This window comes from Ruditapes philippinarum, unplaced genomic scaffold, assembly GCF_026571515.1.
Source record: "Ruditapes philippinarum isolate M1 unplaced genomic scaffold, ASM2657151v2 ctg501_1_1_1_1, whole genome shotgun sequence".
Lineage (NCBI taxonomy): Eukaryota > Metazoa > Mollusca > Bivalvia > Venerida > Veneridae > Ruditapes > Ruditapes philippinarum.
Window position 1 is genome coordinate 399,827 of NW_026854871.1, and position 23,144 is coordinate 422,970.

At 31.7% G+C, this 23,144-nt stretch overlaps 1 protein-coding gene across 1 annotated transcript in view; it reads right to left on the minus strand.

The window, feature by feature from the left end:
• Positions 1–11,675: 11,675 nt before the first annotated feature.
• The window catches only part of LOC132741375 (xaa-Pro dipeptidase-like), a 30,684-nt gene continuing 19,215 nt past the window's right edge, over positions 11,676–23,144 (minus strand). The window contains exons 13-15 of the mRNA XM_060729526.1: positions 20,503–20,556; positions 14,792–14,922; positions 11,676–14,214 (exon numbers count right to left, since the gene is read on the minus strand). Of these exons, the coding sequence (XP_060585509.1) occupies positions 14,062–14,214; positions 14,792–14,922; positions 20,503–20,556 (338 nt within the window). The 3' untranslated portion in view covers positions 11,676–14,061. The remainder of the gene's footprint in view (positions 14,215–14,791; positions 14,923–20,502; positions 20,557–23,144) is intronic.

Here is a 23,144-nt window from a genome sequence, read left to right on the forward strand (position 1 = left end):
ATTTCAAAACTAGATTAATGTAAAAATGAGACAGAATCGTCCTTTAGAAACATGTCAATAATGGCACACAAGGGTTACACTATTTGATATTACTGAGTCCATTATATATTTTATTCACTATCACATTAAAAGATTATCATGTTTTATTAGATTTCTGAAAATTAATACTTTAGGGTTGTTTAAATGTGTTCCCTTGTGTCTTATTATTATTCCATTATACGATACTTCCTATGACAATCCTAATATACAAAATTGTTGGATAAAAACAAATAAAAATATAACATATGTTAAGAGTTTACTAAAATGCTCATACTGTAAATTTCCAGGCAATAAACGTCTATATATCTAAAGTAGTTGTTTAATTATGGTTGTGTAGTTATCAGACTTCCTTTGACATTTATTTATTTATTTATTTATTTATTTATTTATTTATTTATTTATTTATTTATTTATTTATTCATTTATTTATTTATTTATTGCCCTTTTAATACACCTATATCAAAACAATTAGATTATACAAATCTTACAATGGAATAGCGGCAAAAAGTGGTGATTTTAATGCATAGAACTGGAATTCATCGAGTGACAAAGTGCGACAATGTTTTTCCTGTGAAGAACAATTATGGCCAAAACAAATAAGTTTTTTTTTCTTTGGCTTACAAAACTTCATGTCACATGTCATTAGAGGAATTATTTTTAGAATTTGAATCAATATTTGTCTTTCGCCCTGTCTTAATTATGGCACTAATGGATAAAAAAACACGTTATTTGACTGTCCTATTTGCTGATAATTTGAATTATTCTTATAGTTATATGGGGAAAAACATACTATTGGACATGAAATAAAACTAGAATGCATATCAAAGAGTTGATAGACATGTACTATGATATCAAACTACGTGCGTATTTTGTAGATGTCAGACGTAGTTCTTTAATATTTAAATTGTAAATGAGTTATGTCTTTAAATCAGCTGAAATTAAAGAGTAATGATATTAACGAAGAAACATTATTAATGAATAATCAAGTAAATATGGAAACAGATATGTTGAAAACCAATCAATCAAAGACAAATGATAATCAAAACCGCTTAGTACTTCTTCTTATCGACCATATTTGCTTATCATGTACTTAATAATGTATTATGGCAGTTTATAACATGTGCGAATTTTAGAGTAAGCAAATTTTAGAGTAAGCAAATTTTAGAGCAAGGATAAGTGATTATCTGAGATTATCTTAGGTGATACCTTATAAAAATAATGGAATTTAAACAATGCTTCCATTGAGATTCTTTTTAAAAAAATAACACAGGATGAATATTTTTTTAAAAATAACAATTTATAGACAGTAAACTATGAACATTGAAATTAAATCAGGGCACTGGAGTTAAATGTAATGAAGTATGAAATGATTTTATTTCAATGAATATTGCTGAAGATTCTATCTAAGTGCTAAGTGGTGCTTTTATGATACAGCTAAAAAGCGACGCGTCAGAGCGTGAAAATGAACTAAAATTATATAATATCACACCGTAATATAAAAAATTGACATGTTGATTTGTCCATCTTTCACTCAAATCTAACTCCTTAAGCTTAATGTCATCCACGTAGCAACTATAATATAACTGTATTTCCTGTGGTCTATGGTATGACCTGCTTGATGATCGAACCGCCATCTATCGCAAACGAGAAATGATTAAATCATTTATACTTACAAAATGGTATTAGAATCAACGTTTTGTAAAGTTAACTGTAATGCTACTTTCTCGGCAATTATCGAGGTATTCACTTTATTCATACTATTCGTATACTGGGTACTGGCATGCGAGCAGTTCCCGTACAGAAGCAGTACCCGTATTTTTCATTTAAACGCTTGATTTTTACTTGCAATCTTCAAAAATTCATTTCAAATCAAGCAGATGCATAAAAGAGACAAAATCTAAGTGTCAGTTCGGCAGTACGTATAAAAGTCTCATTTTAAATCACTTTCACCTGTGCGTTGTCAAAACGTGACCTTGTTTTTCTCTGGGGGATTCCGTCCTTGCGCGCATGCGCTAAAATATTTACACGTGAGGCCTGTTAAAGGGTTTTCCACTAATACCACCTGTTTACAGATAAGTAGGCAATGTGATGAAAACTTGTTTAATTATCAGAATTTTGATCAATATTACTATATTAAATAATTTTATGGCTTTGATGCGTAAAATATCATGCATTCAAGCATGCCATTGTATGAGAATGCGTTGGGGTAACGGTACCGGGTATAATAGATACCAGCGTTTAGTCTACGCTCTATTTCCAGAATTACATCTATTTATCTCTTAGAAAATGGTCTGTTCAACAATTATAATTGAAAAATAGGTCCGTTATAACAAATTTGTATAATTATAATGGGTTAAATTTTATGTACGGGAACTACTTCTCTTCATACAAAATAATGGATAATTTCGGTACCCCATATGAGGCCTCATAACTAAGGGTTATTCTATGTTTAGAACATGATGGAATTTCCATGATTTGTGTGACGAGCCGACTTGTGATGTGTAACATTCAAATTTTGGTGAGTGAGCGTAATAAAAAATAATGTTTAAGTAACTACGATTTTTGTACGGGAACTGCTCGCATGCCAGTAAATTAACTTTATAAATTTATTAAATCTATTTTTGTAATTACATGTGCCTCCTGCCATCCATGTATCCTGTAATGGTTTAAAATGAATAAATAAACGTCAAATAGATAACTAGCATTATTATATCAACAAATTTATTTTTATTTCTATATAAAATATAATTTTACAATATTTAATCATAATGCGCTATATAAGACACAGGAGGCAAAATAAGCGTATTTTAAGTCAAGTTCAATGTCAAGATCAAGTCTGTTAAAACATACCAATTATACTAAGTACTTTGATAGTCTACAGAAACTTAATAGCTATCTTAATTCATATATGTTCCGATTATAATGTGATAAACTGTTACTGACATACGACTTACTGACAATTTGAATGTCGTAAAAGTAGTTTAACATTCATTTAATATCAAAATAGAATTATGATATAACAATTTATGACGAAAACGAGTATATTTTGAAAATCTGGAAACGTGATTTTTTGTTCACATGTATCCCATAAATGGCGTCTATTTCGAAGAAGAAAAAAACGAGCTGTTATTATAATCGCTGCGTCATCGTCTTCGTCATACAAAATTTTAATGTTGCATATTAGTCAAAATGTTTTAAAAGATATAAACACGAAACTCAGAATACTTGCTGCGTATCATAACAAAGTGCTGTTGTAAAAAATGGCCATTCGGCATAATTCTAAAAGCAATATATTTGGTGTTATGCCCATTTTTAACTAGGGTTTTTTGTCAAAACTGTCCATTTAGTAATATGTTTTACAACTATGAAAGATATCAAAATGAAACATGGAACACTTTTTAAACTTGACAAGGCTTAGTTGTTTGACAAGGTACATTATTTTGAAAGTTAATTTTTTTTAGTTATGTCCCTTTAAACTTTCTTTTGGTCAAAATTGCTTATATAGTAGAATGATGCAAAAGTACGAAAGATATCAACAGAAACATTGGAATACTTCATTATCATGACAATCCACAATTGTAAGTTTGGTATTGTTCGGAAAGCAATATCAATATGAGTTATTCGCCTTTTTATTTAGAATTTTTAATCTTTAAAAATGAGAAAGGTATCAACGTGAAACTTAAAGTACTTGCTCATCATAACAAGGCTAAATTGTTAGACAACGGGCTTTTTTCTTAAAACTGTATTTTGGAACAAATCCCCTTTTTGACGTCAAGATTTCTAATTGTTTTCTTGATTACAAAACTGTGAAATATATCAACATGAAACATACAACCAAATGCCTTTGAAAGCAATATTTTTAGAACTTGTGTATTTTTTTAACTTAGAATATTTATTAAAGTTGGTTATTAATAATCGTTGCCTTTAACAGACGAGCGTTTAAACCGCATGCGATGCTCTTGTTATTTAACATATTTAGGTAAGGTTAGTCAATAAAACTATTGAGATACAAAAAGCTTTTTATGTAATTATTTTTGATGTCTTTAACTTTATTTGTCTAGATATAAGTGACGCTGTTTGAAATATTGTACCTTGTTTGCATATTAAAGTTTAATTTTTGTTGAAACATCGGATTTGAAAAAACTAGTTCATTTCGATTATATAAGGTCAAGTTCATAGTATGAGTCTATAACAATGTGAATTAAATTTTTATAGTAACAGGGATAATAAAATGACTTTTAAAGGCGATTATTGAAGAAGTATGTACTAAACGATAACATAAACCAGTTGTATATATAATTGTTATACATGTAGCATTCTCCGGTTGCAAATATAAAAAAAAATATGCGTTACAATAATTTGTGCCATCTCCTACTTGTTATTGAGTGCCCCGCTGGTCGCCTTTCCGGTGATACCGTGAGGCTAAATTTTGTCGAAAGCGTCGTTACGACTGGTTGTTTCTTCTTCTCATATTTGATATTTATAACATGAAATGTTAGGCATACACAAGCAGTATATAAATGTGAAGAATGTTCTAAAACATATTTAAACATGTATATAAGATTTGAAAATAAAGGTCAAATAGCAACCTCACCCAAATAGGCAACAAAATATTAATTAAGGGGGCAAGCGTAGACGTATTCAAACACAGAATATCGAATTACATAATTAAACACAAATAGACAAGAACGTGACTAAATGATTGTCACTTAACAGTTAGTAACACTCAGATTAAAACTTTTCTCGTCAATTAACGCCATCAAATAAATCAGAATATAACAGAACAGAACATCAATTTTATTAAAAATATCAAATAGGCGATCCCTGGGGAACAATAAAAAGAAAACAAGAAGTAGTAAAAAGCTGGAGTCAGGTCAAGAGAATAGTATTATGCAATTTACAAAACTATCTGCACTTTATTATTGTACGAGGGAATGCAGATGATAAAAAAATGACAATAAAATGTACTCCTTTGGTTATTGCCCTTTGATGTACATTTCAATTTCAGTTTGTAGGAATAGCTATCGTCTTTTTATAACTTTTCTCCTTTTCGGCAGGGGATTTGGCAGCGTTAATGACATACACAAACTAAAATATTATGCTGTTTTAGGACAATCATCGTGAAATAGTATCAAAACATTTGATACAAGGTCTCTGGTACTCTTACAATTATTTTGCTAATATTGCCAACGATCAATAATTTTAATCATGATATAATATTCCTGTGAGAAACATGGTAAATTTGGTTATTTTGTTGTTTAGTTACATATTATGAAATATCTGTTTATGAGTTATTCGAAACGGTTGAGTGCACAATGTATCATGTTTTCGCTTTATATAAAATTTGTTACTATTATTCTTAAAAGAAGTGGAGCATTGCTTCCTCACCCCCATCCGATTACTTATTTGTATTACAATCTCTAAAGAAAATTCTAAGGCTTTACCATAAACCCATGGCCCCGGAGCAACGCCAATTTTGAGCCTAGGGCCTAGGGCCATTAAGTTGAACAATTTTAGTAGAGATACATCAGATAATTTTTTGTGCAAAATATTTAAGCTCTAATCCTTGGTGTTTCTAAAACGCAGGAGTTTAAACAATCTTAAAATTGATCCATTAGATAATGTTTTATGCTAAATATCATAACTCTAGCACTTGGGGTCCCAGAAAAGAAGTTTCTTTTATTTGTACTATAATAATAAATATATAAGAGCACCCCATGACCACTCGTTCAGTACCACTGTAAACCCCAAGCCATAATTTCAATAACCCTGTATAAAGTGCACTAGAGTGATGCTACATGAGACATATCTACGCTCTAGTCCTTGTGTTTTCTGAGAAAGAAGATTTTTTAAGGTTTTACTATATACATACAATGTAAAAGCCTTTGACCACCGGGGCAGCACCTATTTTGACCAAAAGACAATTATTTAAATAATGAGATGATGCCAATATCTAAGTTCTAGTCCTTGGATATTTCATAATTTATATTATTTACTTAACTTTAAAGGAACACCCATGACCCGTATGGCCTATTTTGATCCTAGAAATGTAAATCAAACAAATTTTGTACATGTAGATGTTAAATACCACATACCAAAGTCTTTCAGACAAGAAATATTGTCTGGCCTTATAACCTACATTCGCAACCTGTCCGCAATCACTTCAACGTACAACTTTGATAAATTACTAAAGGATCATACCTATGAAGTTTGGTTAATATCCAGTCACTGGTTTCATACATGTTTTTGGGAAATATTGACGACAGACGCCACAGGACGGACAGGTGGCGGTCATAATTGCTCACCATTTAGGTGAGCTTAAAATACATGAAAATACTTAATCTGGAAATATGTTTCTTTTGTTTTGTTTGTTTGTTTGTTTGTTTCATTTTACGCCTTTTCCCAACTGTATTTCAGTCATATAAGGCGAGTAGTTTTCTAACTATCGTTCCTGGAGAGTTACACCAGTACTAGACTACCTTCCTCCGCGCTAAACTACCAAAGCATCTCCCGGGGATCGAACCCACGCCAGAGAGGTAACTGGATTAGAAGTCCTCGACCACGGAGGCGGTCTTAATATGTTTGCGACCAGCATGGATCCAGACCAGCCTGCGCATTCGCGCAGTCTGATCAGGATCCATGCTGTTCGCTATCAGTTTCTCTACTTATAGTAGGGTTGGTAAGCGAACAGCATGGATCCTGATCAGACTGCGCGAATTTATTATAATATCAACAAATAAGTTAAAATAAAATAATAAATTTACAATGGTAAAATCATAATGGGCTATTTATGACGCAGGCGGCAAAATAAGTGTATTCCAGGTCAAGTTCAATGTCAAATAAACAGCGCAATCATTATTTTACAAAAGAAATCAACATGACAACTATTTACATTCATATACATGTATTTCCCGATTATAATGTTATAAACTGTTAAAAAATGATTTAATTGACAATATGACTGGCATAAAAGTAGGGTAACGTTCATCAAATTTCAAACGAGTACAAAACGTGACTTTATGTCACATGTGTACTATAAATGTACGTCAGAGAGTAACGATTTTTAAATTTTAAATTTGAATGGAGAAAAATAATATATATCGGAGATAAAAAAATATTATTTTCGATTTCTTTTCCTTTATTGGCCAAAATTAAAGTCCTGTAAATGTTTACATTACAATAATAAGCTGAACAACTTCCTGAACAGAGTGTATTTCACGCCCTCGCTGGACTCTATCGGTGAGCGGCAAGTAATAACATTATAACAATCTTCGCCCGAATATACATCACTGAGACCAGTTGATGACAGCGGCGGTCCCTTTGAGTTGAATAAATTACAACTTAATCAGATTATTCTATTTCTAAAAAAGTTTTTTTTACGTCTCTTGCTACGATAGAATTAATTTCGTCCACAACAATGTAGTATGTTCAAAGACCAGTGGTCACTAGCAACCTGCCTCTAAACTTCAATTGCTTGCAATTGGTCCATATTTTGTTGTACAAACTTGAACAGATGTTAGATCATTTTCAATTTCTATGTTAGACATGGCTCGTTATCGTAAAAATAACTCAAGTTTACAACCTGAAATAATTTTGGTTTTGTCTAGTTTTTATTTGTTTGGGTCGTCAGACCAAACAAATAATGGTAGCGAAATTTCAGAGTCTAATGTTGTTAATTGCAAATGCCGAAAGTAGTCCACTTTTTTGAAACGGTTACTTCCCTTTTGTACGTACACTAAAGCCGAAAAATTCAGGGGAGATCACTGCGTAAAGATGGTCAAAGACAGGCGCATCAATTTTCAAGCAAAGTAATTCCCGAATGGTCGAAGATTTCTAATATTGTTTTATTGTATTTTCTGAACGAAAATAACTAAATACAACGCGGACATTCAATCTCTGACACAGAAGTTTACGACAAACCTAACAACAAGTAGTTCTCAAAACAGCTTAAAACTAGCGATTTAAAAGAAAGAAATATTTTATTTTGTTACAAGTATCCAACAAATTACAACGCATTTAAAGTTAAACAATAGCGTTGGATTATAGAATTGTCAATAAATGCACAATCACAAATTACGCGGATGAATATGATTTTATCAATGAAAATACTATTTATTACCGAATACTACACAAACCGAGTAGTGGAATATATAGATTCTACATGTCGGACTGTTTGGGCGAGAGGATTTTCGCTAAAATATTTACTTCAATTTTAAACAATAGGTTTACCCTGAACAAAATACCTCGAAATTAATAAGGATTACAAACCCGAAATGCAATGGAAGTTCTAAATTTAGAATGACTTGATATTATTCAGACTTTCTGTGTATAACTTCTCCGTGGTACAGTGGTAACGCGCTCGCTTAGTGAGTGAGAGGTCTCGAGTTCGAATCCCAGTCGAGGAAACTTTTTTTTTTTGTTAAATTCTTTTTTAAGTGTTTTTGTTAAGGAAGTAGCCATGATATGCAAGGATAAAGTGTGGCTGTCGTAAAAAATGAACATAAATGATTTTTTGATGCAACTCTAGTTATGCAGAATTCCGTATGTATCAAACTCTGGTGCCTTGCAAAATGAATTATAATACATAAAAATAAACCTATACAGGAAAATGCATACAGATATACAGTACGATTTAGATTGCAAAGATCAGAAAATACCACAGAACTTGCAGCCCTTTGATTCTTTATAAATATAAATGCTTATAGTAAGCTCCAGGATTATTTACATCTGTGTTAAACAACAGTTAAAGTCGTTACAAGCCCTAATTTAGAATAGTATGGTTTTCTTCAGCCCGTTCACATATAAATTCACCGTGGCTGAAGGGTTTTCGGGCTCGCTTAGGAAGCGAGAGGTCTGGAGTTCAAATCCCAGTAAAGGTAACTCATTTTTTTTCAAATTGTTAAAGTCAAATAAACATTGGATTGAATATCAGTGTTGCAATTAGTCTTATAGCCAATTTACTACAATTAAAACGCTGGAAAGCATTGTTGGCACTATACATATAATCTCACAACCTGCACCTTTCTTACATTCTGAGACCCAAACAAATTCAGCGCCTTCTGTGCTTTGATTTTATTTACGAAGTAGATAATTATGATGGTTATAAAACAAATATTTCTTGAAAGCTATACCTCAAAGAACAAAAAAAGCGTGGTGTTATACCAAAAGCGTGATGCAGATGTAGAAACCTGGGCGAGCAGAACAACTCTCCTTATTATGTAAGTATAATAGTCAAGCTTAAAATGACATAGTCAAAGAGGGATGTGATTTACTTTAACTGTATGCTAGAATTGGTCAACGGTTAAAAACGAATGGTAATCGAGATAAATTTTGTACATGAAAGATATCAAATTACAAAGGGGAGTTAAGTAAAACTCATTTATGAAAAAAACGAGACTTGTTGTGAGGGCATATTATATTTTTCCCGTCAAATCCCTATGTGATATTTCAAGTCAATATCCTGTGGGCGATGAGATAATGGTAATAATGCAAGCAAAACTTGAATCTGGAATCTTGAAAGTTTACTTAGAAGTACAATTTAGTAAGAATCCATACAATAGTTATAGGTGTTGGTCAGTGCACTTTAACCTTGAAGACAAGTAAAGCATTAAGAGTGGAAGCAATGGGATAAATTTAAATGAAATTAATGACACAGTGTAGAGTAATGTGTCTTTGACGATGTCCTAAAATTATGATCTAAGGAATTTAAAGCAAATAAAAGCAATAGTTAAAATACCTTATTGGAGTGTTGTCAACACAGACAGGAGTGGGTTAGAGGGCTCATTATTCTTCAAATGACCAAATTTCAAACAAAATACTTTTTTTATATGGATGTATTTAATATCTTAAATATTTAGATATACAAATATTATAATATGAAAAAAGGGTTATTTATTTGACAGTGTATCATTATAACATCAAGTAAAATCATTTGTGTTATAAAAAGTCATTTTACAAATACATGTATTCAGCTTCAAAACCAATGTGAAATAATTTTATTAAAACACATCTTTAATCAAACATATTACCAATTTAGAAATTATGAGCACAAAATAATTAAATAAAAGAAAAGTATCAGTAAAGATATAAAAACAATCTTAAACAGCTTATTTTTAACCAGTATATCATAGCAAAAGGAATCAAAAATGTAAATAGCTATATATAATAAAACATAGGTGTATATGAATATAATATCTTTGACTTGAAAAGCATTATAAGCTATCATTCATAACAGATATACTTTACAGACATCTATAGCAAATCATTGGTGAAAATACAAATGATTTTATTAGGATCAATTAATATCACAAATTATTTAATATACTGTATATGCACCAATTGCAATAATGAACATCTTCTTGAAACTATTATATTTATTATAAAAGAAACAACATCTTATAACTCCCCCAAATGTCACCAATAAGAATAGCTTGTATTATGTCAGATATACATATCAATATCTATATGTATACACTATTTTGTTGGTTAGTTAATTCTACTATTTCGTTATACAACAATCACTGTAATCATACATGATTTAGCATCCAAATATCAATATTCAAGCGGAGAGAGACAAAAGTTAAAGCAGCCTTCAGCTTTTCTAAAGGTTAAATATGTTATTTTTAGATAAATCATTTCATATCATTGTCACATCAAATGTATTATGGTGGAAAATGAATTTTGACGTTGATAAAATACATAAACAATAAGGAAACGAAACCAATGGATACCTCTTATCTACCTGACCACTCTCTATATGTGAATTAGTAAAGCAGGAGATTTGTTTTCCTATCATGTCACTGACGCTTTATAAAAAGCTCTTGGAATGCTGGTTTGAAGAAGGCTTAACAGTGATATGATGCCCTTTTCTAAGATTAAATTACTGAAATACTTAGTTTGAAACATGTAAACGTGGTTTGAAACAAAACAGAAATGTTTTTCCAACAAGAAATAAAAGCTGAAAGGTGCTTTAAGTTTCATGGTCCTTATCAATTTATAATATTGTTACAACAAGAACTGTCGGAGGACAGTAACGCTCGACTATTCGAAAATTTGTCACAAGGGTGTTTCATTGAGTACAATAATGCTTACCTATAAGAATACATAAAATTGTCCGAAAAGGTACAAACTCTTCAAGTTTCAATACATTCCCTTCAGTAAGTATGGAGATACAAGCTTACATGCAAAAACTTAACCAAGAATTCATGAGTCGAAAAAGGGGCATAATTATGCAAAGAAGCAAATCAGAGTTATGGGACTTGTACTAATCATCTTAGATAATCACAGAGAACTAGTGTGTGAAGTTTCAATCCATTCCCTTCAGTAGATATGGAGATACCAGCTTACATGCAAAAACTTAACCAAGAATTTCTAAGTCGAAAAAGGGGCATAATTATGAAAAAAAGCAAATCAGAGTTATGGGACTTATGCCAATCATATTAGATTATCACAGTGAACATGTATATGAAGTTACTATCCATTCCCTTCAGTAGTTATGGAGATACCAGCTTACATACAAAAACTTAACCAAGAATTTCTAAGTCGAAAAAGGGGCATAATTATGAAAAAAAGCAAATCAGAATTATGGGACTTGTGCCAATCATCTTAGATAATCACAGAAAAACAAGTGTGTGAAGTTTCAATCCATTCCCTTCAGTAGTTATGGAGATACCAGCTTACATACAAAAACTTAACCAAGAATTTCTAAGTCGAAAAAGGGGCATAATTATGAAAAAAAGCAAATCAGAGTTATGGGACTTGTGCCAATCATCTTAGATAATCACAGAGAACAAGTGTGTGAAGTTTCAATCCATTCCCTTCAGTAGTTATGGAGATACCAGCTTACATACAAAAACTTAACCAAGAATTTCTAAGTCGAAAAAGGGGCATAATTATGAAAAAAAGCAAATCAGAATTATGGGACTTGTGCCAATCATCTTAGATAATCACAGAGAACAAGTGTGTGAAGTTTCAATCCATTCCCTTCAGTAGTTATGGAGATACCAGCTTACATACAAAAACTTAACCAAGAATTTCTAAGTCGAAAAAGGGGCATAATTATGAAAAAAAGCAAATCAGAGTTATGGGACTTGTGCCAATCATCTTAGATAATCACAGAGAACAAGTGTGTGAAGTTTCAATCTATTCCCTTCAGTAGTTATGGAGATACCAGCTTACATACAAAAACTTAACCACATTTATACATTTTTTTCATATTGTACAAAGTTATTTTTGACTAGAAATAAATGATTCTGTGATATGAAAACTGCTTAGAATTTCTGAACAAAATTGAATTTAACATGTTAAATTTTTAAATCTTACTTTAACAAGACCTTATAAGAAAATTAAATAATTTGTCCATTTAAGCATAAATATACCATTACAATCTGGAGACAGCTTGAAACATATTTGATGTATGTAAAAAAAAAAAAAAAACTAAAAAAAAAAAACTTTAAAATCATTGTACAACATGTTTACTGTTAACTTAAATTAATAGAAATGTATAAGCTTTACATGTCAAACTTCTTAGTAAAGTATGTTTAGCTTTTTATTGCACACATTTGACAACGATTAAAATTTCTCGAAAATACATAATCACAAATGAAACTTAATTGGATGTGTCCTATACATGTATATCTTTCTTAAGTAATCTTTCCGATGCCTAGGGTAAACAAGCCCCCCCCTGCCCCCGCCACAATATATATTTCACTTTATATGTTATTTCAAATATGTAGTCTACACAATTATATAGTTCCAGACCAGTTTTACCGTTAAGCCCAACACCACAAACAGAAGAATATCAACAAACAGACAGCACCTAATCACCAAGTAATAGCTCATCATCATCATCAACAATTTGCAAGGAAGAACACTTAATGTATAATAGTGAAAATGAACTGACCATCAACATCTACAGTGTATATGGCACCTTCCAAACAACAATTTAACAAAGGCTAAGAAACTTCGCACATCTTCATAACTTTACTGGCAACTTTCCAAAACTCTATCTATTTTTAGAAAACTTTATTAATTTTGTTATTATTTTTATATATCACGTGACTTACCATCTTACACAATTTTTATACTTTAGATTGATTTATTTTTTGTAAATTTTATCCTGATGAAGGACCAGATAGGTTGGAAACCTGTAGATCTTTATTGAAATTTTGTTCACATTTATCCGGTGTTGACGTGTAGTTTCTTTGTATTCTTCCTTTTCATCTAATTATATACTGTGTTAAACACTACTTAAAGCTACATTTAATAAATTTCACAAAAACAGAAATAGCGACATTTCATTAATAAATTGGGTTTCATAACGACTCCAGATCTTATTTTGGTGTCCAGACAACCAAAATGAGTTTTATAAGCATAAAAAATGGACAACCTCATTGTGGCGAAATCGAAGTACAATTTCTGTTTGCATGAGAAACTCCGCCTTCGGATAATCTGTACATCAATATTATATCAACAAACATTACTATAAGTAGCGGTCCTAATTTAACGGTATATTTCCACATTGTAACAGACGTTTTCATACAAATTTAATCTTTTTTATGAGATGATTACTTTTTCTGAGCATCAGGCCTAGTGCACCGTGAAGCTAAAACGGTTAAAATGTGTTTGCACAAGAAAATCTTATATTTGCTGTGTTCCGGATAGCAACTATAACCCTCTGAAGTCGCGCATACATGAGCTGATTATAGTCTTCAATTGCATGTTAAAATTTGTATACGAACTTTAGTGTTTCCGTTGGGTTTTCCGTTTAAAATCCATTTTTATGAACAATATTTGAGGAGATTTACAACAATACTTTTAAAAAGGTTAATGGAACTGTAGAATGCTTGTTTTTAGGCCGACAGCAAAATATTTTTACATATTTATTAAATGTAGCTTTAACTAAATAATAATTAAATAATTAAATTTGTGTGTATTTAAATATATATATATATTCATATTAGAACATGAATAAAGTTAGCATTCATTGTTTGTTTATTACACTATCACTTATATATCACATGACTACAGCGCTGGTTTTCCTGCTTCTTGTGGCAAGGTCACTCGACAACCTTCACCTTCAGCCATCAGCTGTTCTATTTCCTCCACCGTACGTGGCACTACAGTTAGACACTCCATTCCATCCTCGGTCACCACAATGTCATCTTCAATTCGTACCTATAGACAATATATAATTAAAACCTAAAATCAATTTTGAAATTTTAATTTTTGCACTTTGGAAAAGCTGTGAATGTCCAGCTTTGATAATGCAAGAATAATAATTGCTGTATGTGTAATAACATGCTTGACTATGTTCAGTGCTTTAATGTAAGACAACGGGCATAACTTTGTAAAAAGTTAACTTATAGTTATAAGCACCTGTACCCATCATGTTGGAAAATACAGAGAACAAATTTATGAGGGTTCAACCCATTTCCTTCAGCAGATTTGAAAATAACAACTTGCATAAAAAACCAAAGCGTAATTCAAGCTTCCTCAAAAACAGTACATGTACTTAATTTACACAGAATTACATGTAAGAATGTTCACAAAATACTTAACTTTACAGTACAACTTCACTGAATAAAGTCATACTATACTGAAGTGTTCTCTGAAGTCCTAAAACTATCCTTTTCATGATAAGTGCTAAATAAGACTTAAAATTGAAAAAGTGACCTCTAGCACAGTAGAGGTTAACACTCTATCTGTATATGACCACTTAAATGCAATAACATGGATGTAAAGCCTATCTTACCCCACCAAAACCTCTGTATTGATCAATCACCTCCCTACACATGAATCTGGCTTGGTCAGCATTTGCTAAGGCCTCGTCTAACAACTGTACAAATACAAAACATAGGGTTATCAAGTAGTTATTTTCATAACAGATAGACAGACAATTTCATAAAAACAAGAGGGCCATGATGGCCCTGAGGTCACTCACCTGTATATAGGCCCCCGGAGCGGGGCCAGTTTAAAGACCAGGACTTTTATTTGAACAAACTTGGAAGACACTCATTAGAAGATGTTTCACGATGTTAAGTTTTTACTACACACATATAATGAAAAACAATGATCCCCCCCTCCCCGGCAGGGCCAATTATCACCCGAGGGCTTTTATTTGAACAAACTTGGTAGACACCCATAAGAAGATGTTTTATACTAAACATCTAAGCTCTAGCTCATTGGGTTTTTTAAAAGAAGATTTTTTAAGTTTTTACTATACACATATAGTTAAAAACAAGGACACCCCTGGGGCGGTGCCAGTTTTGACCCCAGGGCTTTTATTTGAACAAATTTTGTAGACACTTACTAGAAGATGTTTCATGCTTAATATCTAAACTCTAGCTACATGTATTTGGGTTTTTTCAAAGAAAATTTTTTTTATGTTTTTGATATACACATATAAGGAAATTCAATGACCCCCGGGACGGGGCCAATTTTGACCCCAGGGCTTTTATTTGAACAAACTTGGTAGACACCCATTAGAACATGTTTCATTCTAAATATCTTAGTCTAGCTCTTTGAGTTCTTTAAAAGAAGATTTTTTAAGTGTTTACTATATCCATATAGGGAAAATCAATGACCCCCTGGGGCGGGCCAATTTTGACCCCCGGGCTTTTATTTGAACAAACTTGGTAGACACTCATTAGAAGATGTTTCATGCTGAATATCTTAGCTCTAGATCTTTTGGTTCTTTAAAAGAAGATTTTTTAAGTTTTTACTATAAATTATGCATATAGGGAAAAAATAATGACGCCCTGGGGCGGGGCCAATTTTGACCCCAGGGATTTTATTTGAACAAACTTGGTAGACACTCACTAGAAGATGTTTCATGCCAAATATCTAAGCTCCAGCTCTTAGGGTTTTTTAAAAGAAGATATAAGTTTTTTCTTTCGGTTGCCATGGCAACCAGAGTTCTGCATGGAATTAAATTCTTTGAACAATTTTTAAAGGTGACCACCAAAGGAACATTCCTGTGAAGTTTGGATGAAATTGGCTTAGTGGTTTATGAGGAGATGACATTTAAAGTAAAAGTTTACGGACGGACGCCAGACGAAAAGCGATCACAAAAGCTCATCCTGTCACTTTGTGACAGGTGAGCTAAAAATGACATTATGTTTTACTTATAAAAATAAATTATTCCTTGTATAATATTATTAGGCATGCCAATCAAATTTATATTTATATTTATCTCTACTTTGAAGAGTATTCAAATAGGCTAGAATCACTTTAAAGTGTATTGAAACTGAGGGGCGTCGGTTCAAACCTAATAATGGGGCAAGTTTTTTTCTTTCTTTTTTTTCTTTTTAATATTTTTTATTAATCTCTCAAATCCCTAATGGAAGAAAAAAGTGTTTGATTTTAATTATATAATTATTGTAGGTATTTATTTACTAAATAATGCCAAATTTAATAGCAAATATGATACTTGATATTTTCAAAGTTAAATAAAATAAAAACTGCATGGTAAAAGTATTTTATATTTTGCAAGACCAACCAATATTTATTCAAAAAAATTTAGGCAAACTTTGAAAACAGCCCCTCATTGTGGAAAAATTTAGGGATATTTTAAATAAGGCTTTTTACATAGGGAAATTGACAAATAAGTGTTAAAAGTGGGTGGGGTAGGGTTACATTTTTATACATATTAAAACATTTCGTTTAAAAACAATCATTTTGCTTGTTTAATTTGTTACCTTAATGTCATTATTTGTTTCTTAACAATGAGCAATAGGAAAACTTTTTTTCATAATGATGATATTATAGATTATTTAGAGTTTCCTCATTTCTGAAAAAAGCCCTTCAAAAGGCAAAGTTTTAGTTCAGAAAAATGTCCATAAATCATAAACCACATGGTACATTATGTTTAAATTTTGCATACAGGTGACATTTAAGGCATATAACTGTCCTATGTTGTCAATTTTACAGTTCCTTATAGTGCCCATTAGGGGTGTTCTACCTTAAAACACTTTCAATGAACAAAATTTTAATGCTATGCTATAAAACTAAAAAATAAGCCCATTGCCCTCTTATATCAGACAGTGACAATTTTGTATTATTCTAAATATTCAATTTAATTTCTTCAAAATATACTTTAAGTCAACTATTCACACAAAGTCACATAAACATAAAGAATCACAACACTTTTCACATGTTTTTTTGTTTTGTTTGCCCACACCTTTTAGTGCCACATAATACAGAATATATACAACACTATTACAAGTGCGATGTTGGTAAAAACATGATACAGTATAACTAGAAATGTGTCCATAGGACAAGGGTGCCCCCACCGTGCCACTGTTCCGTCAATCTTATGACTCTAGGTCAAATATTTTTCGAAAACTAAAAATCTTTTACTAAGTAAAGGGCAAGAACTTTACAAATACTGAATAAATCCACAAGCAAACCCCAAGGTGCATAAGTACACATGCTGACCAACATTCTTGTAAACTTTCAGGCCTACAAGTGAAATACTTTTTGAGCTATGCATGAACAAGTTGAAAATTGTAAATCTATACTACTGTAAGTCAAGGGCAATAACTCTTAACAAAACTGAAAAAAATCCACATGCAAAGTCCCAGATGCATAGCTTCACAGTGTTGTGAATCATTATTCCTGTTATTTAGTGATGTTGATCATTATTCCTGTAAAGTTGGTTGATTCTAACTCAAGCACTCAAGGAACAAATAACAACATAATGAAACGGTCAAGGGAAATAACTCTACAAATACTGGATAAATCCACAAGCGAAACCCCAAGTGCAAAACTAAATATGCTGAGCAACCTTCCCATAAGGTTTAATGACTCTATGTCAAATCCTTTTTGAGTTATATGTGACACAAGTTGAAAATTGCAAAAAATTTCTAAGTCAAGGGCAATAACTCTAAAGATACTAAATAAATCCAAACGAAAATACCCAGTGCACAACTACACATGCTGATCAATATTCCTGTAAAGTTTCATGACTCTATGTCAAATACTTTTTGAGTTAAATGCGACACAAGTTGAAAAGTGCAAAATTTTACTAAGTCAAGGGCAATAACTCTAAAAATACTAAATAAATTCAGACGAAAATATTCAGGTGCACAACTACACATGCTGATCAACATTCCTGTAAAGTTTCATGACTCTAGGTCAAATACTTTTTTAGTTACATGCGACACAAGTTGAAAATTGCAAAAATTTTACTAAGTCAAGGGCAATAACTCTAAAAAATACTAAAAATATCCAGATGAAAATAACCAGGTGCACAACTTTCCCCTGCGATCCCAATATTTGTAAAATTTATGCTTTAGGTCAAATACTTTTTTATTTTCGTCAAAAAAAGAGAAAAAGACGGAAGGGCAAAATTTTTAAACTTTAAAAGCCAAAAATAAGGGGGGACAATAAAAAAGAAAAAATTTTACAAACAATAAAAAAAGAATTTTCATTTTTTTTATAAACTTTTTTTTTAAAAAATTCAACTAAAATTGTTTCCCTTATTACCTGAACAATGGAACCCCTCAAATTTTCTTGAAGCCCTTTCCAAGCAAAAAAAAAAAAGGGCCAAAAAAGAAAAAAATTAACTTACAAAATTTAAAAAAGAAAAACAGGTTTCCCAATTTTGGAACACCTGTTTTAGGGCTCTAATTTTTTAAGTTCTCCCCGGGTATCTATTCTCGCTTTCCCCATTTTAAAAAAACAGATCTATAATTAGCCGGCGTCATGACAAAAACCAAATAGTGCGTTTGCGACCAGCATGGATCCAGACCAGCCTGCGCATACGCGCAGTCTGATCAGGATCCATGCTGTTCGCTATCAGTTTCTCTCCTTGTTATAGGGTTTGTAAGCGAACAGCATAAATCCTGATCAGACTGCACGGATGCGCAGGCTGGTCTGGATCCATGCTGGTCGCAAACCCATTATGTTGGGTTTTGTTGTGATGCGGCTCATATTAATTTAACATTGCAATCATTTGACAACCAGTTTCAAGAACATTACTTATGTATTCTAATGTCCAAGTATCTACCTTTAATTCTAATTTTTAAAGTACAGGATAGAATAATTAAGTTGTAGGCTCTTCAAAAATCTTTTATTTTGAGGGAATCATTTTAATCACATATGCCCCATCAAAAAAATAGGGTAACTACATATCAATAATTGTTAAATGGTTGCCTTTCTACCAGACTACCAACAACTACTTCATTCTATATGAATATCATGTTTAGATTGATTTAACCCTTTGAACAATAATCACATATTGATTGGCCAATATCGCAACTACACATGTATAGGGCAAGCCTTGCAGTCTGAACTGACTTCTGCATTCAAGAATTTAATGGATTTTGTTAAGGTAAGAAAAGAGAGTTCCAAAGTCAAAGTAATTAAGTCTATATACAAATTCAGTAGTTTACAGATTAAGATTAGCTTGAAGTGTATCAAGCTATATATAAGCTTCCTATTTTAAAAAATTATTGCCTGAATTTTGAAAAAGAATACTTCCAAAATATCATATGTGAAAAAAATATGTTTGTTCATTTCCTTAAGAGCAAATGGACCATGCACAAAATAATTGCTTGACTTAGAATAGTAATATTTTTGTTGTGTAACAATTTATTATGTTTATGTACAATAATCATTTTGTTTAATATAAACTATTCTATGTTACAACTCATTTCACAATCAATCATTCCATTATGAAAACAAAATAAGATATAAATTTATTTTCTGAAAAGAGAAAATCATTAGATACAGTTTTTATTTCATGCTTTCTAGTGTTTTACTGTAATATATCAGATGATTATATTCTGATAAACCTTTAAGTGAAATTTATAAAGTATAATTTTCACTGTAGCAGGACTATAATTATATGAATGCAGATGAAAAGAATATCATAACTAAACGGAATAACAGGCAAAAATAAATGCCGTCATATGTAAATTTTGCTTTTTTAATAAAAGAATGTCGATATCATCATACATCATATTAAAAATGAAACAAAATTAGAAAAATTTAACAAAACTATATAGTATATTTCAAAATTGATGATGTGACGTCAGGATGGACCTTATAAAGGAGAATGCGCAATGTTACATGGCAAAATCAGTAAAAAAATACTTAAAAAGCATGAAATAAAAAGAAAATTTAAATTTTTTTTACAAAGTAAGGGTTGAAAACCTTTTTTTCGTAACACCAGCTACTCCCTTACGGGTCAAAACCACTCGTTTAAAAATTGCAAACTGGGGTTCCCCCGGGAAAAATATTTCCCAAACTTACAGAAAACAAAAAAAATTCCCCTAATTTTTTAAAACCCCAAAAAACATGATACCCAAATTTTCCCCTAAAAATTTTTCCTTTAGATTCCCCAACACATGTGTAATTTATTCCCAAAAAGGCCCAACCCTTTGCATAAACACTGGACCAAGTCTCACCTTTATCCTTTTATCAATGGGCACCTTTTACCCAAACCCAAACTTGACTAACATCCCCTTTGTTGTACACGATCAGCCAGCAAATGCATGTCTACCCAAGATACTCCTAAAATTACATATTAAATATAGAATACACAAATAAATGTTTAGACAAGATACTCCTTAAATTTCATTATACATTGTATATAAGATACACAAATAAATGTTTACATAAGATACTCTTAAAATTACATGTTATATATAGAATACACAAATAAATGTCTACCCAAAATACTCCTAAAATTGCTCGTTATGTATAAAATACAACAAGAGCTGTCCGTAAGACAGCGCGCTCGACTTTTTTATTGCTTGCCAATAAAAAAAGTTTTTGCAGTAAAAGGCAATACAAGAATCTCTGTATTTTTAAAGTGAACAATGGCCATGAGCATTAAGATATTTAGTGAAGAATTATTTTACTGAATTGTGTGATACCCTTGAACACTGCAGCAAAGTTTGAAATGTTTAAGTCAAAACATTGACAGTTAAGGGCCATAATTCAAATAAAATCTTTGACAGAATTACCTTCTCCTGGACATGTTTGGGAACCATGATTGTAAACAAGTATTCCAACTTTCAAATTAATATCTCAAACAGTTCAGTCAAAAAGTGGACTGGTACTAAAAACTTAACCAAGATTCTAAGTCGATAAAAGGCCTTAATTTTTAAAACAAATCCTTGACAGAGTTACCTTCTCTTGCGTACAGATGGGGGTAATGATGTGAAATAGCATTAAAAGTTTCAAAGCAATATCTCAAAGGGTTAAGGCAATAAGTGGATTTTACCCATATTCAATGTATTTTCTAAGTCAAAAAGGGGCATAATTCTGTCAAAAACCTTGACAGTTATGTCCTCTTGTCTGTTGATGAAGGTCGTGATGGTAAACAAGTATGGTCAGTTTCAAGCAATACCTCCAATGGTTTTGAAATAAAGTGAGGTGGTACAAAAAACTTAACCAAGCTCAATACACTTTCTAAGTCAAAAAAGGGCCATAATTCTGTCAAAAACCTTGACAGAGTTATGTACTCTTGTCTGTAGATGGAGGTTATGATGGTGAACAAGTATGGTAAGTTTCAAAGCCATACTTGTAATACTTCTGAAATAAAGTGGGGTGGTACGAAAAACTTAACCAAGGTGTGACGCCGACGCCGACGCCGGGGCGAGTAGGATAGCTCCCCTTTTCATAGAAAAGTCGAGCTAAAAATAAATGTCTACCCAAGATACTCCTAAAATTACATGTTGTATATAGAATACACAAATAAATGTCTACCCAAGATACTCCTAAAATTACATGTTAATATAGAATACGCAAATAAATGTCTACCCAAGATATACATAAAAATTCATGTTATATATAGAATATATATATAGAAAACAAAAATGAATGTCCGCTCAAAATACTCCTAAATTTAAAAGTTCATATAGAAGACACAAATGCATGTCCCCTTATGAAAATTGAAGACAGGAATTGGATGTTTTCCAAAATAAATAGTAATGACTTTGCATGTAGTAGTAGTATGTACGTATGGTTACACATGCTTCTCTTAAGATATGATGATTCAGACAAAATATTTCAAGAACCTTTACACTATTAGTTATAAAGATTCTTGACAGGTTATATGGCCCTACATGTATGTAAACGATTGTTTGGAAATATAAACCAAGCCCCTAGATAAGGGTTATATTGCATTCAACCATTTATATACGGCAATATGATCTGTCAGAAATATTTGTAACAAATTTATAATACAGCAAGCATCTCAGGAAAGAGAGATTTCTTCATAAATTGACAGCAGCAGGGTATAAAACTATATAAACGTCATGATTATCAAATGAAAAGCTACATTACAAACATGCAGCATTATAAAATTCCATAAACTTTAACACAAGCAGTTAACCTGCCGTTCTGTATTATTCAAGGCTTTATGACAAACATTAAAACAAGAGCTGTCGGTAGGACAGCAACGCTCGACTATTCTTAGTGCTTGATAGTAAAAAAAAAATGCTTGATACAGTTACCTCCTCCTGTATACAGGTTGGGGTAATGATGATAAACAAGTGTGCAAAGTTTCAAAGCCATATGTCAATGGACTTTGAAAATATTTGAACTATTACAAAAACTTTAACGTAAATTCTAAGTTGAAAAAGGGGCATAATTCTGTCAAAATGCTTGATACAGTTACCTCCTCCTGTCTACAGGTTGGGGTAATGATGGTGAACAAGTGTGCAAAGTTTCAAAGCCATATGTCAATGGACTTTGAAAATATTTGAACTATTACAAAAACTTTAACGTAAATTCTAAGTCGAAAAAGGGGCATAATTCTGTCAAAATGCTTGATACAGTTACCTCCTCCTGTCTACAGGTTGGGGTAATGATGGTGAACATGTTTGCAAAGTTTCAAAGCCATATGTCAATGGACTTTGAAAATATTTGAACTATTACAAAAACTTTAATGTAAATTCTAAGTCAAAAAGGGGCATAATTCTGTCAAAATGCTTGATACAGTTACCTCCTCCTGTATACAGGTTGGGGTAATGATGGTGAACAAGTGTGCAAAGTTTCAAAGCCATATGTCAATGGACTTTGAAAATATTTGAACTATTACAAAAAACTTTAACATAAGTGGTAGCTCGGGTGACTACAATAGCTCTACTTAT